This window comes from Hemitrygon akajei, chromosome 6 (genome assembly GCF_048418815.1).
Source record: "Hemitrygon akajei chromosome 6, sHemAka1.3, whole genome shotgun sequence".
Lineage (NCBI taxonomy): Eukaryota > Metazoa > Chordata > Chondrichthyes > Myliobatiformes > Dasyatidae > Hemitrygon > Hemitrygon akajei.
The window spans coordinates 131,071,697-131,089,843 of record NC_133129.1 but is presented as its reverse complement, the minus strand read 5'-3'; the positions used below and the strand labels follow the sequence as shown (position 1 = coordinate 131,089,843).

Sequence of the window (18,147 nt, the reverse complement as noted above, 5' to 3'; positions counted from 1 at the left end):
CTATAATAATTTGGTAATACAGCTGACAGGAGGGGATAGGTGCAAGAAAATGGCAGCTGAGCATGGCGAGTATCAAAGACACAGTCTCAATCTTTTCCTATTATGTTCATGAAGCTACTTCCTAAATAGTCAAATGCAATTCTTTTAGCCCTGGCACCTCTTGTCACAGTTTGATATTCTAATTCTTGTCACAGTTTGATATTCTAAATCTAGCTAGTTTTATTTGAAGCAACCAACTAATCTGTAGAAGCCTGATCTGGATGCCTAGAATGGAGGATCATTTTGGAAAGGATGAGATGACTAGACATATATATCTTTGAAAATCTATGTCTGAAATAGTACACGCTGTTAAGGATTGCAAATCCTTCATCTTGTAGGTCAACAACAACGTGGGTGGGAATTACAGAAAAAGAATGGGACATAATCCACTGGTTAACATGAGGGATAGTTCACTGTAAACAAACAGTTCTTCAGGATTGGGCTCCACATAAACCCTTTCTAGAGAAAGGCAGGCTTATAGACTCCAATCTTTACCCACCTCAAGACACATGGTAACATCTTCCATCTAAATTCGGGATTTTTCAATGTACGCAAACACACATATTGCACCGCTGCATCATTTAGATAGCATGTAGTGAATGGCTGTTTCTGTCAGTACTCTAGTTCACAATGTAAGCAAATACTTTTTCAAGTGATGCACGGGAATAATTTTGAGGCCCCATATGCCACCACTTTTTAAGGGTTCAGACGATGATGGGAATAATTTCTCCCTCTTTCCCATGTCACTTCAGGACATTTAACTTCCAACATGTTGTTCAACTATTCAGTTAACTCCCTGAATAGTTAACTATTCAGCATCTCACCCCCTCTAACTCCTACCCATTTGCCTCATCTCCCTTCTGTCCATTGTCACTGCCAGTGGAAATATCTTTCCCCAGTGGAAGTTTTGTGATGAACCAGATCTGAAGAACTGTTTGTTTATTGTGAACTACTCTGCATTCTGTCCCTCCTTGCAGTCCCCATCTCTGTTGTGCTTGGACTATTTCTCCTGTGCCATCTTCCCATATTTATTGTATCCTTCCAGAAGGTTCTCCGAGCACACCATTTGGTGATGTGCTGGATAAGTGAGCTATTGCTATAGCTTGTGCTGTATATTTCCCCTCCACCCTAGGCAGATTCAGCTTCAATCTCTTTAGCTCAACGACTTTTTTTATAGTTACTATTTTGGCAGCAGCTGAATAGAGTCAAGTCTACTAGTTAGTGGAACATTATTCCTGAATTATGTCTCAATTCTATTTCTTCTAGTGTAGGATATTCCACTATTTTTTGCTGGATTGAAAATAATATAGGTTACAATATGCTTTTTTTTAACCTCAGAAGACACTGCTACCATGTGTGTTCTTGTCCGCAATCCAACACCAATGTGTGAAAATAACAAAATACTACAGATCCCAGAAATCTGAAATCAAACATAAAATTCTGAAGCAATCCACAGGTCAGGTAACAGCTGTGGACAGAAAGGAATTAATGATAAGTAGCTAGATTTTTGACAGCTGCATGAAGCATGACCTAACCCTGAAACCATTCTGAAGAAATATTATTCACTAGATACTCAATCAGTTTGATCGCTCAGCCCAAGCTGTAAGACCAAAGTTCAAAGTTCATATATTATCAAAGAATTAATACTTAGCACAACCTTGAGATTTGTTTCCTTACAGGCAGCCACATAATAAAGAAACCCAACAGAACCCATTAAAACAAAAGAAGACCGTCGAGCACCCAATATGCAGAGATAAAAAAAACAAATAGTGCAAACAATAAAAGTAAGCAAATAGCACTCAGAACTGAAGTTCACAAAAATGAGTCGGCAATCGCTGCAGACAAATCAGAAGCCTGTTAGCTGCAGACTCATTAAATGTCGAGACGAGTAAATCTCACAGAGTAGTGAGCTGAATTTTAGTGCAGGGACAAGTAAACCTCCACTGAAAATATACTGTAGGATCAGAGTTAGGCCATTCAGCCATCATGGCTGGTTTATTGTCCCTTTCAACCCCATTTTCCTGTCCTCTCCCCATATCCTTTAATTCCCTGATTAATCAAGAACCTATCAACTTCTCCCTTAAGTATAACCAATGACTTGGCTTGCATAGCTATCTGTGGCACTGAATTCCACAGATACACCACCTGCTGGCTATAGAAAAATTTCCTTGTCTCTGTTCTAAATGGATGTCCCTCAGTTTTGAGACTGTGTGCTCAGGTCCTAGACTTAACCAAAATAGAAAACATCCACATGATCCAGACCTTTCAATATTCGATAGGTTGCGAAGTGATCCCTTCTCATTCTCCTAAACTCCAGCTAGTACAGACCCAGATCCAGAGCCATGAGATGTGCCTCATATGTTAACCCTTACATTCCTGGGCTAATTCTCATGAACCTTCTCTGGACTCTCTCCAATGCCAGCACATCTTTTCTTAGAAATGGGGTCCAAAGCTGCTCATAACACTCAGCGCAGTCTGACCAATGCCTTATAAAGCTTCAGCATGAAATCCTAGCTTTTATATTCTAGTCCTCTCAAAATAAATACTAACATTGCATTTGCTTTCATTAACACCAACTCAACCTGCAAGTTAATCTTAAGGGAATCCTGCACAAGGACTCTGCATCTTTAATTTTTGAATTTTCTCCTCATTTAGAAAATAGTCCATGCCTTTATTCCTTCTGCTAAAGTGCATGACCATGTACTTCCTTACATTGTATTGCATCTGCCACTTCTTTGCCCATTCCCCCAATCTGACTAAGTCCTTCTGTAGCCTCCTAGCTTCCTCAACACTATCTGCCCCTCTTAGTATTGTCTGCAGACTTAGTCACAAAGCCATCAGTTCCTTCGTCCAAATCACTGACGTACAAGATGAAAAGAAGCTGTCCCAACACTGTCCATGTACACACCACTAGTTACCGGCAGCCAACCGGAAAAGGCTCCCTTTATTCCCACTCTTTGCCTCCTGCCAATCAGTCAATCTTCTATCCATGCTAATATCTCTCCTGTATTATCAGGGGCTTTTACCTTGTTAAGCAGCCTCATGTGTGGCACCTTGTCAAAGGCCTTCTGAAAATCCAAAGAAACAACTCTACTGACTCTTCTTTGTCTTTCCTGCCTCTTATTTCCTTGAGGAATTCCATCAGGTTAGTCAGGCAAGGTTTCTCCTTAAGAAAACGGTACTGACTTTGGCCTGTTTTATCATGTGCTTCCAAGTACCCCGAAACCTCATGCTTAATAATAGACTCCAACATCTTTCCAGCCACTGCCTCTCGCCGTTAAAGAGTGGAATGACATTTATAATTTTCCAGTCTTCCGGAACCATTCCAGAATCTAGTGATTCTGGAAGGATCGTTAGTAATGCTGCCATAATCTCTTCAGCCACCTCTTTCAGAACCCTATGGTGTAGTCCATCTGGGTCAGGTGACATATCTACCTTGAGACTGTTCAGCTTCCCAAGCACCTTCTCCTTAGTGATAGCAACTACACTTAGTTCTGACCCTGACACTCTCAAATTTCCAGCATCTCTCTCCTGTCTTCCTCAGTGAAGACTGATACAAAATAATTATTAAGTTTGTCTGCCATTTCTTTGTCTTCCAATTCTACCCCTCCAGCACTTACTCTTTCGCACCTACAGAATCGGCTATTCACTCTCCCCTGTCACCACCTCACTCCTCCACCCACCACACCACCCCTCCCTTCTGAGCCACACAGCCAGACTCAGTGCCAGAGACCTGGTCACTGTGGCTTCCTCCTGGTAGGTCATATCCCCAACAGTATCCAAAGCAGTATATTTATTATTGAGGAGAATGGCCACAGGACTACTCTGCACTTGTTGCCTTTTTCTTTTCTGTCTCCCGACAGTCACCTAGGTACCGGCCTCCTGCAACTTAGGAGTGACTACCTCCTGTAGCTCCTCTGTATCATCTCCGCATTTTCTTAAGTAAGTCGAAGGTCATCCAGCAGCAGCTCCAGTTCCTTAACACTATCTCTAAGGAGCTGCAACTCAATGCACTTCATGCAGATGTGGTTATCAGGGAGACTGGAGGTCTCCCAAATTTCCCACATCTTACTCAAGGGGCACACCACCAGCTCTGGATCTATTCTCAGTGCATTAGCTATGTACAAACGGGGAAAAAAAGCCAAGAAACTTTCATTCTTAGAACCTCCACCGGTGTTTGCCCAAGCCTGTATTTACCTAATCCTGTTGAGCCAAAGCTGGACCCCTCTAACACTGGCCCACTCAGGTAATGGCCACTCCACTTACACCTCCACTTCATTGGCCCCAAGCTGATTTCAGCATGCTGAAAACTCCTGAGCCCTTTTTAAACTTCTGCTGTGTCACCATTTAATGACCTCTCGTACTGATTTCAGCCTGTGAAAAAACGAATAAACTAATCTACTCATATTACAGTTTAAGTTGTGTTCACTTGTACAGCTCTTTATGCTGATAATAAATGAGATGGAATCACTTCAGCAATGATTCTGTTATGACATTTTTGATAATTTAGCTTATAACTTTTCAACAGTAATACATCTAATGGTTCTGAGTTCTCATTAAACTGAAGTCAAAAGATCTAAAATAGCTAAACCTTTTCAAAATTCATTTGAAATATTTTTTCTGAAAAAAATGATATTTTTTGTAGAATCCCTCATTGCATAATTTTTTCGCTTTATTCTCTCATCCACCTGTACACCCCTCTACACCCTCTCCTGCCCCACTCTACTCCTCCTGCCCCCCCCCACACCTTCTGGCCCACTCCCCCGTTCCCACCTATCCCACTCCCACCCTCCTCCCTCACCTTCCCCCTCACAGCTCCCACTCTCTCACACTCCCCCCCCCTCACCCCCTCCTAGACACGAGAGTGGAGAGAGGGGGGTGTGAGTATCTTACTCTACTTTCATTCCTGAGCTGTCAATTCACTTTCTGCCTTGCCTTATCCCTGTGTAATGTGTATTACTGGAAGTGTTCTGTTCTAGCAGAGTATCGTTTAATATCACACAGAGCTCCCCTAGTTTTTCTGTCATCTAGAAATCTATCTAAGATGAACATTTGGTATTCTGAGTTTTAAGAAAAGCTGTTCCTTTGGTTTTATAGAAACTATCCTTCTGTTGAGTACCCTCTTGTAACTTGCTCAGGTAAAATATAAAACATCTTTTCTCATACCTTCATGATATTCTTGAGTATTTTGCATTGTAGAATTTGCTTCTTGAAGTTCACTCACTTGTTACTGCAAGAGAATGAAAGTGCTCGTTTGCACAAAGTAAGGTTATTTGCAGTGAGTAGGCAGAAGGCTGCTGAAGGCTAGATCTGTGGCATTCAAGTCTGGCAACTCAGGCCTGTACCAGAAAACCAGGTATGATTTGCAGAGAGCTACTTCACGGGTGAAGAGATAATTTCGAATGAGGTTGGAGGCGATATCAGATGCATGGCAACTCTGGCAGGGTCTGCAAGACATTACATCCTGCAAAGCGAAACCCAGTAGTATGAATGACAGCGATGCTTCACTACCAGATGAACTCACCGCCTTCTATGCATACTTTGAAAGGGAGAACACAACTACAGCTGTGAAGATCCCTGTGATCTCCATCTCAGGCCAATGTTAGACTGTCTTTAAAGAGAGTGAACCCTTGCAAGGCGGAAGGTCCTGATGGAGTACTTGGTAAGGCTCGGAAAACTTGTGCCAACCAACTAGCGGGAGTATTCAAGGACGTTTTCAACCTCTCACTGCTACGGGCAGAAGTTTCCACTTACTTCAAAAAGGCAACAATTGTACCAGTGCCTAAGAAGAATACTGTGGGCTGCCTTAATGACTATCGTCCAGTAGCGCTCACATTGACACTGATGAAAAGCTTTTGAGAGATTGGTCATGACTTGACTGATCTGCCTCAGCAAGGACCTGGACCCATTGCAATTTGCCTATCACCACAATAGGTCAATGGCAGACGCAATCTCAATGGCTCTCCACATGACTTTAGACCACCTGGACAACACAAACACCTACGTCAGGATGCTGTTCATTGACTATCACTCAGCATTTAATTCCATCGTTCCCACAATCCTAATTGAGAAATTGCAGAGCCTGGGCTTCTGTACCTCCCTCTGCAATTGGATCCTCGACTTCCTAACCGGAAGACCACAGTCAATAGACAATAGGTGCAGGAGTAGGCCATTTGGCCCTTCGAGTCAGCACCGCCATTCAATGTGATCATGGCTGATCATCCACAATCAGTACCCCATTCCTGCCTTCTCCTCATATCCCTTGACTCTGCTATCTTTTAGAGCTCTATCTAACTCATTCTTGAAAGCATCCAGAGAATTGGCCTCCACTGCCTTCTGAGGCAGAGCATTCCACAGATCCACAACTCTCTGGGTGAAAAAGTTTTTCCTGAACTCTGTTCAAAGTGGCCTACCCTTTATTCTTAAATTGTGGCCTCTGGGTCTGGACTCCCCCAACATCGGGAACATGTTTCCTGCCTTTAGCATGTCCAATCCCTTAATAATCTTGTATGTTTCAATCAGATCCCCTCTCATCCTTCTAAATTCCAGTGTATACAAGCCCAGTTGCTACAATCTTTCAACATATGACATTCCCGCCATCCTGGGAATTAACCTGGTGAACCTACGCTGCACTCCCTGAATAACAAGAATGTCCTTCCTCAAATTTGGAGACCAAAACTGAATACAATACTACAGGTGTCGTCTCACCAGGGCCCTGTACAACTGCAGAAGGACCTCTTTGCTCCTATACTCAACTCCCCTTGTTATGAAGGCCAACATGCCAACAGCTTTCTTCACTGCCTGCTGTACCTGCATGCTTACTTTCAGTGACTGATGTACAAGAACACCTAGATCTCGTTGTACTTCCCTTTTTCTTAACTTGACACCATTCAGATAGTAATCTTCCTTCCTGTTTTTGCCACCAAAATGGATAACCTCACATTTATCCACATTAAACTGCATCTGCCATGCATCTGCCCACTCACCCAACCTGTCCCAAGTCATCCTGCATTCTCCTAACATCCTCTTCATATTTCACACTGTCACCCAGCTTTGTGTCATCTGCAAATTTGCTAATGTTACTTTTAATCCCTTCATCTAAATCATTAATGTATATTGTAAATAGCTGCGGTCCCAGCACCGAGCCTTGCGGTACCCCACTGGTCACAGCCTGCCATTCTGAAAAGGACCCGTTAATCCCTACTCTTTGTTTCCTGTCTGCCAACCAATTTTCTATCCATGTTAGGACCCTACCCCCAATACCATATGCTCTAATTTTGCCCACTAATCTCCTATGTGGGACCTTATCAAAGGCTTTCTGAAAGTCCAGGTACACTACATCCAGTGGCTCTCCCTTGTCCATTTTCATAGTTACATCCTCAAAAAATTCCAGAAGATTAGTCAAGCATGATTTCCCCTTCGTAAATCCATGCTGACTTGGACTGATCGTGTCCGTGCAGATTGGTGATAACATATCCTCTTTGCTGACGATCAACACTGGAGCACCTCGGGTGTGTGCTTAGCCCACTGCTTTACTCTTTGTATGCACGTGTCTGTGGCTAGGCATAGCTCAAATACCATCTACAGATTTGCTGATGATACAACCATTGTTGGTAGAATCTCAGGTGGTGAGGAGAGGGCATACAGGAGTAAGGTATGCCAAACAGTGGAGTGGTGCTGCAGTAACAACCTGGCACTCAACATCAGTAAGATGATTGTGGACTTCAGGAAGAGTAAGACAAAGGAGCACATACCAATCCTCACAGAGGGATCAGAAGTGGAAAGAGTGAACAGCTTCAAGTTCCTTGGTGTCAAGTTCTCTGAGGATCTAACCTGGTCCCAACATATTGATGTAGTCATAAAGAAGGCAAGGCAGCGGAGTTTAAAGAAATTTGGCATGTCAACAAATACACTCAAAAACTTCTACAGTTGTACCGTGGAGAGCATTCTGACAGGCTGCATCACTGTCTGGTGTGGAGGGGCTACAGTACAGGACCGAAAGAAGCTGCAGAAGGTTGTAAATCTAGTCAGCTCCCTCTTGGGCACTAGCCTACAATGTACTCAAGACATCTTTAAGGAGCGGTGTCTGAGTAAGGCAGCGTCCATTATTAAGGACCTCCAGCACCCAGGGCATGCCCTTTTCTCACTGTTATCATCAGGTAGGAGATACAGAAGCCTGAATGCACACACTCAGCGATTCAGGAATAGCTTCTTCTCCTCTGCCATCCGATTCCTAAATGGACATTGATTTTTAAAATACAGTATTACTGTTTTTGCACATTTCTAAAAATCTATTCAATATATGTAATTGATTTACTTGTTTATTTATTATTTTGCTATTTTTATTTATTATTTTTATCATTATTTTTCTCTCTCTGCTAGATTATGTATTGCATTGAACTGCTGCTGCTAAGTTAACAAATTTCATGTCACATGCCGGAGATAGTAAACCAGATTCTGATTCTGATAAATGATTGTTGCTTAAGTGAGGAATGTTGGCCAGTACAAAGGAAAAAAATCTGATTGCATTTAAATGGTTGCACAAAGTATTTGACACCTACACAGTATTATTGTTAATTGTCGGTAATCTCACTGTTCACAACCAGTCTCCTCTTCCTCCCAGCTAGACTTAATTATTATTATCTCCAATAAGACTGTTAAATTCCTGATCAAAATTGGCCTCTTCCGTTTGATTTGGGTATTTTTTAACTGTTGTTAATGAATAATGATTTCCTGTACATGTATTGTTCTTTGGACTTCACCTGCTCCTTAGATCTAAATTTGCTTAGCAATTACTGAAATGTATTTAGCTTTAATAAGCCAGCAGATTAATATAACAGCCTCATCCTGTAGTCATCTTTGTGCTCTATATTAATTGTGACTTGATTATTGCAATTAGTTTAATCCTGCATGCTAGTAATTTACTGTGTCTGTACACTTGCTGTAAATGTAAACTCCTGCACCATCTGTGTCTGTTGTTATATTACATGCACTTTAAGTGTGTTTACAATGGTGCATGCACTTCCAGATATATTGTACCTGCAAATTCATGTACTTGAACATGCCGGTTTGGATGTTCCATGTGCCAGTCTGTGAATGACAAGTGACAGACATGCTTTCTATCTCCATGTATACCCTGTAAGTTGATGTATTGACTGTGCTGTTCTCTCCCTGCATGTTTGCACACTGTTCTGCTTCTTGACTAGTCACTTGCTCCTGAAAATGATAGGCCGCAGCTATAGTGCACAAGACTTCAGACTGCGTTCCAGAACAATGTCACCTTCAAGACATAATGATACTAACCCTGGTAATGCTTCTGCCAGCATCACCACTTTTATAAGGTACTGATCGTATCAGCTTTTCTCAGCATTTTGTACTGATTGAGTTGCACTGTTGTATTTTGAGGACCACTGGCTGCTTGTATTCCTGTTCCAGTTCTTTCAGGTGGCAGTGGTCTTGTATATCGATCAGAAATAGAATGCACTGAGACATAGTCGTCAGTATTGTGCATTGTTTTGGACACGACCCTTGGGTCAGACCCCAGATATCCTGCAATTCATGAAGCATTGATTAGGACTCTGGGTTTTGGAGGGATGGCTTTATGTTGTTCTCTAACAACAAACTATTGAAGGGTTTTTTAAAAAAAACCTTGATCTTGAAGAATTTAATGGAATTTAATATGGAAAAGTGCACGGTGTTACACTTCGATAGGGCCAGCCAGGATAGGTGTTACACAGTAAATGGGTAGGGCACTGAGGAATGTGGTAGAACAAAGGGATTTGGGACTACAGGTCCATAATTCATTGAAAGTGGCAGCACAGATAGAGGGAGTCTTAAAGGAAGATTTTGGCACATTGGCCTTCATATACCAATATATTCAGCATAGGAGACGAGATGTTATGTTGAAGTTGTATAAGACATTGGTGAGGCCTAATTTGGAGTATGTGACCAAAACTGCTTACTTACCTACAGGAAAGATGTCAATAAGGTTGAAAGAGTGCAGAGAAAATGTACAAAGATGTTGCCAGGACTGGAGGACCTGAATTATAAGGAGAGACTGAATAGGTTAGAACTTTATTTCTTGGATCATAGGAGATTGAGTGGTATATCTATTTGATAGAGGTATACAAATTTATGAGGGGTATAGATAGGGTAAATCCAAGCAGGCTTTTTCCATTGAGGCTGGGTGGGATTACAAACTAGAGGTTATGGGTTAAGTGTGAGAGGTGAAAAGTTTAAGGGGAGCATGAGGGGAAACTTTTTCATCTCAGAGGGTTGTCAGAGTGTAGAACAAGCTGCCAATGCAAGTGATGCATGCGTCTTGATTTCAACGTTTAAGCAAAGTTTGGATAGGCACATGAATGGTAGAGATATGGAGGGCTATGGGCTTGGTGCAGGTCGATGGAAGGAGCCAGTTTAAATGGTGTTGGCATGGACTAGATGGGCCAAAGGTCCTGTTTCTATGTTGTACTTTTCTATGTTTCTAAAACATGGGAAGGCAATTCTTTTTGCTACTAAGAGGGAATCATATTAATAGATGCAGGGAGTCACGTTTAGTAGGGAGGGACTTGGTCAAAAACATTTGGAGAGGTTATAATACATTTATTAACATGTTGAAGAGATTCACATGGAGGTTGTACTTGAGAGTTTGAACTGGAACAAGGATCCATTATCTTTGCCACCAAATTCCTCTTGAGTTTTGGGATTAGATTAGTTATTAATTATTCATTAATTTTCCTATTTGGTTTCACAGATAGATCACTATTTTTTCTGATATGTTTCCAAGCTGGTCTTCCCAGTTCATCTCCTGTCTAATTAAACTTTCCTTGCAGTGGAAGAAGGCAGGAGAGTCTCGCCAGTAGTTCTGCCCCAGGATCTATCAATACATTGTCGAATACAAGCTCTTCCAATCTTTCTAGTAGCCGTGGCTTAACAGCTGGTATCTCAGCAACGTCTTCAGGTGACACAAGTCGGTAAGACTGCTCTGGAATTCATGGATTTGATAAAGAAGCTGTATCACATGTGAGAAGCCTCAGCTCCACCACTTCTGTGAATCCTATTTATAGTGTGTTATTTTCCAGGATACTATTCAAATTGTTATAGCGATTTCCTCCTCCATCGCTATTTTTTCATTTTCTCATTCTTCCTCAGTCTGTTTCTCTCTTTCTTTCAAGGTTGATGAGGTACTGTATTTGTGTGAGTTCATTGTTTCATTAGTCCTATTTATGTTTTCTATTTCTCCTGTGCAATCAGAATATTCAAAAAACAGATGATGTTTCCTTCAGGGTGGAATAATTAAGTTTTAACATATTTTTTTTCCAGATATCATTTAGTTGAAAGCACGTTGTAATAAGATTGAAATTGACTTTTAAACTGGAGATATTGACTAGTCTCTAACAAATACAAGGAACATGCTGCATGAATGGTGTCAGGTTCTTTGAAGACTGTACGTACTGTGATACAAAGAATGTTTTGAAATTGAATGACAAAACCTAGTCCATTCAGCCCCAAAATCAAATAAACACTCCCATTTACAGAAATAAATCTCAGAGTACCTAATGCATAACTGTGGTTGGACATATTTGCTTCTTAATAACAAATGATCGTATGGAAAATTTAGGATGATGACAGAAGGTTCTTTGAGCAAAGATTAATCAAACATGGAACAAATTTCTAGGAGGTTTGTCAAAACAAAGGGTATTAAATCGTTCAGTGAGTTACGGAATTAGAACTTGTGGTGAGGTGCTGCAGGATCTAGAATTGGTTAAGCAGACTTTCACTTTTTGTTTAAGTTATTTCCATGAAGACTTTGAAATACTAAAGAGGAGGACAACAAAGATAATTTCATTTGAGTTCTGAGCAGAGGACTTGAGAGCAATGTGATTCTGTAGGCTGTAAATGTTGTGTTTCTCTCCTACCATTTTCTGAAAGGGGAAACCTCAATGTAAGAAGGTTCGAAAATTATGTGAAAGTTTCCTTGTCTTTTCCATTAATCCCCATTTATATATAAGCTCTTTATTTGGCTCCTTCATCATATTTCCGTCCCTGCCACAATACTGAAATAACTATGATCAAAGTCACTAATGACACTATATGTGATTTTGAACAACACACAAAGTGCCGGAGTAACTCAGCACATCAGGCAGCTTCTATGGAAAGGAATAAATGATTGACATTTGAAAGGTCTTGGCCGAAATGTCAGCTGTTTATTCTTTTCCATAGCTGCTGCCTGACGTGCTGAGTTCCTCCAGTATTTTGTGTGTGTTGCTCTGGATTTCCAGCATTTACAGAATCTCTCAATGGTAGTAAATCCAGCCTTCAACTTATCTGCATTCTTTAATATGGTTGACTGGACCTTCCTCCTCCAGCACCTCCACTCTGATTCATCTAGATGAGACTGCCATGACTGGTTTCATCACTAATCTTTTGCAGCTAAGATGCAGCAGCAGCTTTACTTCCTTCCCAGCACTAATTCCCTTGGTAAACCCCATAGCTTCCTACTGTTACTTTATCTGTACGCTGCCCATCAGCAACATCACACAAAATCAAGATATAAATTCCAAATGTAGGCTGACGACACCCAACTTTAATCCCTCACTTTCTTGTGTATTTGTCATGCAACATTCACTGAGCTGACCAAGCCTCCCCCACCACCCCCAACAAAGTTCAGGGTGAACTACACATTGACTTTGATCCCTATTTCAAACACCGTTCTCTAGCCTTCAACTACATCACTTTCATACATCATATCAGTATCATCTTCATGTTGCTCAATTTTACCTCTTCCTCACTTTTCTACGGCTGTAATCTTCATCCATTGCCATATTATGTCTGAACTGAATTGTTCATCAGCGAATCCATTTGCCTCCTTGACCGTAAAGTGAAATCGCACTATACTTTGTTGTCCAGGCTTTAAACTCTATCAGTCTCCTATCATCCTATGGTGACTGATGTAAATTAGGTCCTAATTAAGTAATCCTCTGAAATTAGTGCACTTCTCTCACTTTAGCTTCCAATTTTATTAGCAGTTACTAGCAGTTTTATGCAGTCACCCATGCTGTACTGAGCAAAGTTATTTTTCAGTAACAATAACAAAGGTGGCGGGGTCAAGTTTAATTAAGGAACCTCCCGATTCTTCAGTAAGTTATGGTTCCGTCTAGTGTATCGCCTTCAATCAAAGCAGTAAATTCACTGATAAGGCTGATTTTAACTATTTTGTTGCTTAGAACTTCATTTATTGTTACTACTTTGCCCAGCAACTTAATTAAAGCTAGAGGTAAACACTTCCTCTAGCATACTTAGAACCTTGATATTTTGCAGATTGACCAGTTGTAGCTTCTGTACATGGTATAAGGTTCACAGGTCTTACTTTGTTCCTTCACATCCTCAGCTCCCAGGCTCGAAACCAAGCAGGAAATGGAGCACAGAAAGGGAGCAATCTAACCACGCAAGTCACTGGTTACAGCTCTGAGAACCGTGAGAGACGCAGGTACCAGCTACAAGCGAAAATGTTTGATCGATGCAGTGAGCTCAGTATGTACCACACTCTCAAAACGTGGACGCAGTGTATTCTCTAGTCAGTTGCTAATTCTATAAATCTTGGAAAAACAAAGAATTGTTTTTGAAGTGTACATGCCATTAACGGAATCCATTAAAGAATAGAACTTCGCTTGGTTTAAGGTTCCAACCTGAAGTGAGTCTGGCCAGACTCAACCTTGTGTCTTATAGAGACAGATTTCATACACAAACTTGCTGTTAAATTAATTGAAATCATGTTGGCACACATCCACTAACCTGAACTAGTAAAGACTTTGGATTATAAACATCTTTTGAAACTAACGGCATCGCTTCTAAATTTCCAAAATATTTATTATCTAACTGAAGCATATATTATCTGATAATATGTCAATCATTTTCAGTCATTCAAAGACTACTGAAGTCTGTAAACTATGAAAATCATTAATTTTATTTATTGGGATACAGCATGGACTAGGCCCTTTTGCCTCTTCGAGCCATGCTGCCCAGCAATCCCCTGATTTAACCCTAATCACAATTTATAATGACAAATTAACTTACCAACCAGTATGCCTTTGGACTGTGGGAGGAAACCTGTGTGGTCAAGGGAAGAACTTGCAAGTTCCTTACAGGCAGCAGTGGGAATTGAACCCATGTCACCTGTACTGTAAAGCATTCTGCTGACCACTACGCTACTGTGCTGCTATCATAAGAGTTCAAGGCATGGACATTTCAGAGCATTATGTATCATCATGACAAAAAACAATCATGACTATTTCTAGTTTCCAACTCCTGGTTTGTAGACTTTTGGGTTATAACACTCCTAATGTTTGCCCAAGCATTATGGATTCCTACCTCCATCATCTTCTCAGCTAGCAAGTTCCTTGCACCATTTTCCTGGATGGAAAAAATACCTCAAACTCCTTCCAATCTTTCTACAAATGATCTTAAATCAAAGTCTTATTGTTACTGGTATCTCTGGCAATGGAACTAGATATAGACACTATATCTAGGTCTCTTGCTGTAATAAGGACCTCAGTTTAAATCTTCCCTTAGCTGTGTTACTGTTTCATAGAAAGCAACCCCAAATGACACATCATTTCTCTACAGTCACCAGACCCTAGAATATCCTCATGCATTGGCTGCCTGTAAGCAAACAAATCTCAAGGTATATATACATCCTTTGATAATAAATGTACTTTTGTGCTGATCTCCTCCCAGCATCTGTAGTCCATCATGTCCTTTTCCTAACATGGAAATAAAACCATCCACAGTAAACTTGCTGGAACCTTTTGTTTTATATATACTGATCTAGCCTAAACAGAACATCTATGCACTTGTACTCTGGGTTATCTAACAGTTAGTGTTTGCAGAGCTCTGAGAAGCAGAAAGATTTGGCGACCGTACAGGTTATTAGGAAAGCTAACAGAATTTTGCAATTCAGTGAAGGGAATTGAATAAACAGAGAGAGAGAGAGAGAGAAATCTATATTTAACTCAAGGCAACGCATATAAAATGCCGAGGAATTCTGCAGATCGGGCAGCATCTATGTCAACGTTTTGGGCCATTACCTTTCTTCAGGACTCAAATTGCAATGTTTATAATTGAGGAAAAGAAGTAGATTATTTTTTATTTGATCACCTTAGTTTTTGTTTTCTCCTCCATTTCTCTTCGGTCTACCTTAGGTGTGGGTGGGGTTGGGAGAGGTGGACTAAACAGAAGTTTACACTTAGATTACCACAGAACCTGACTATGCTTTGAGGCTTGAATCAATTAGGTGGACCCAGATTTAGTGCCATTGAAGACCTGGGAATATTTGTTACACATGTTTGGAGAAGGAAGATGTTTGCTGCTGCAGCACATGATTCTGGTGCTTTTTTGAACCTCCCGAAGCAAAGAGAAACTTAACCTCCAGGGAAGCAATACTTTCCTGAATTGATAGAGCCATCCTACAAACTCTCACAGCTAAAATGGCAGTCCATCTGCCTCTAGTGTCTTTTATTCTGGATAGTAAGTGCCTAGTAAGCAACTCAAGCTAATTTACAAAGAAATGATTATGATGCTACACTTTTGGGTATAACAATTTAAATGAGTTGTCATTTTAGATAAGAGTCCATTGCCCTTTCCAGGAAAGCCCTAACAATAGTATATTGTACACAAAAAAGAGTCTGTACAGAGCCAAGAAAAAAAGAAGACGCACGTTTAGTCTAAAGCCAGCAGGCTGTCCCCGGCAGGCAGGATACTGGCCCCATTGATGTGACAGCTGTAATTCAGGCCTCAACATCAGCTAGTTTATCATCTTCAGTCAGATAAGTGGATAATTTATCCTTTACAGATCAAGACAGGTTTACATTGGATTGAAAAAAAGCTTACAATCTTATAAGAGGCATAGACTGGTATCTGACCAACTATTGAGGATAAAAATTTTCAATTCCAAGTACCAGTTTTGTAAGTCTTTTCCCAGGAATGAATCTCATACTGGTAATTTTCACTTGGATTGGAACTGCCTTGGATTAGAAAATGGGTGTGCTTGAACCGCAGAATTGACAAGGAAAGGTTATAAGCAAGCTTCATAGCAGTGGCAAATAAGAGAAAATCTGCAGATGCTGGAAATCCGAGCAACACACAAAATGCTGGAGGAGCTCAGCAGGTCAGGTAGCATGTATGGAAAAGAGTACAGTCAGCATTTCGGGCTGAAGCATCGACTGTACTCTGTTCCAAAGATACTGCCTAGACTGCTGAGTTCCTCCAGCATTTTATACGTGTTGTTCATTGCAGTGGCTTCCATGCATCCAATCTAAAGTAATGTCTCCTTAGGTGCAATGCATGATCTTGCTTCACTGCTGCCTTTAACATGATTGCTTTCTGTATTGTTTCACTGATTCAGATCCTATCTCACCCCAGTTCGTGATGAGGAAGCTGAAGCACAACGCAAGGCGCGCTCGCGACATGCTCGTCAGTCTCGCAGGTCCACACAGGTGAGAGAGTCCATCTGCAGTTCAACCACCCACCCTCACAATATCGGAATTCTGAGTTGATCGCCACATCATCAAAATCTAAAAATGGAAGTAATATTTCTCCAATAAACCAGCTAATATTGGAATGTGGAATCTAGGCTTGATATCTGAAATTGCTCTTTGCATAGGAAGTTTGACCAAGGGTGTGTTCACTAGAGGTTTATGTGATATGAAGTACATTCTGTGTTCAGTCCTCCTTGCACTCCATCCTTTCCTTTGCTGCTCAGAATGGACATCATAAGGCTTTAATCTTTCACACTTCTACTATGTTAAGCGTGGTAACATTCTGATAATCTAGCACACTTGTGGCTTTGGTGGTGCCAGATTGGCAAACTTTCCATATTTTTGCATGTTATTTGCTTCCCTATTGGTGCATAATGAATTTTACAGTGAGTGAGCCAATAAGTTTAAAAAGGACATACAGGTGTGTGAATGGAGGGCTGTAAACCTCTCCTGATCAACTGGATGCCAAACCATTAGATTTTCCAAATAGTGTATTATCAGAGTTCTATTGTATTGCTAAATGAATATGCAAATGAACAGCCTAAAACCATATTTAGTATTTCATTCCAGTGATCATTGGGGTATTCGCCGTTCCTGCTTGCCCACATACCCCACCTGACTGGTTCAGGACTTGCTGCTCTTCACCAAATTGTCTCTCTTACTTCATTGTCTCATGCAGGGTGTGACGCTGACAGACCTCCAAGAGGCTGAGAAAACAATTGGGCTGCAGCGCGAGAAGAAAGCTGCAGAACAGGAGAAAGAGAAAGAGAAAGAAAAAGAAAAGGAAGAGAAAGAGAAAGAAGGAGAAGCTAAAGACTTTGCCTCGAAGTACAGATATAGCAGGAGCAGTCAGGATGAGGTGAGATAATTGGCTGTAGATAGTACGGCTACCTGTAATACCCAGAATACGTTGATTCTCCAAGTCTGTCAGTGTCAAAGCAATAGTCAGAACTATCGGGACCTTGTGTTCTAACATATAACTCTGACCAAAGTTGCTCCTCTGCACGCTGCTGAGTTATTATAGATCCTGGAAAAGGAATGCTTTCCTTTTAACCATTGCTTTCTAATCTGTGAATGATCTTGCCCTACCTGTTCCTGCATTTTCCATCTCTCCAGAATATCAGCATCCATGTACTTCTGCAGGTCTGACCTTTTGAATATCCCCAATTTCAATAGTACACTCTTAGTGCCTCTGTTATTTAAGTGCAAGTTGGTGATATTACTTCCTAATCCTTCAGTCACACTTTAAAGTTCTAACCGGTCATGAGGTTGCTTCAAGTAATTAATTTTAAAAATACTGCTTTTACCATGGCTCTTCGTCTGATGTCAACTGAACTTCACCAGCTGTTTCCTTGCATGTTTTCCACTGATGGCTTAGTGAATCCATTGGAAAAATAAGAGAAATTCAAGGTAGTACATTGGTTGAGAGAGAAATATTAAAATGAGTGCAAGGTCATTCCAGGTTCACATTGTTCCCATTGCAAAAACAATAGAAATCTGAAATTAATGGTCTTTTATCTCATAAAACCCAAAGAAAACAGATCAAAGCTGGATGAATAGAGTTCAGATGCAG

At 40.9% G+C, this 18,147-nt stretch overlaps 1 protein-coding gene across 6 annotated transcripts in view; it reads left to right on the top strand.

Moving 5' to 3' along the window:
* The window catches only part of LOC140729474 (protein phosphatase 1 regulatory subunit 12A-like), a 183,198-nt gene that overhangs the window by 126,742 nt on the left and 38,309 nt on the right, over positions 1-18,147 (top strand). For 5 of the 6 annotated variants that reach the window (XR_012099334.1, XM_073049250.1, XM_073049249.1 and 2 more), the window contains 5 exons: positions 9,246-9,380; positions 10,872-11,012; positions 13,430-13,528; positions 16,442-16,532; positions 17,254-17,433. Coding sequence is in view for 5 of the 6 variants with exons in the window: in XM_073049250.1 (XP_072905351.1) it covers positions 9,246-9,380; positions 10,872-11,012; positions 13,430-13,528; positions 16,442-16,532; positions 17,254-17,433 (646 nt within the window). In the remaining variant the exon portion in view is untranslated. The remainder of the gene's footprint in view (positions 1-9,245; positions 9,381-10,871; positions 11,013-13,429; positions 13,529-16,441; positions 16,533-17,253; positions 17,434-18,147) is intronic. The other variant, XM_073049252.1, reaches the window with a different exon arrangement.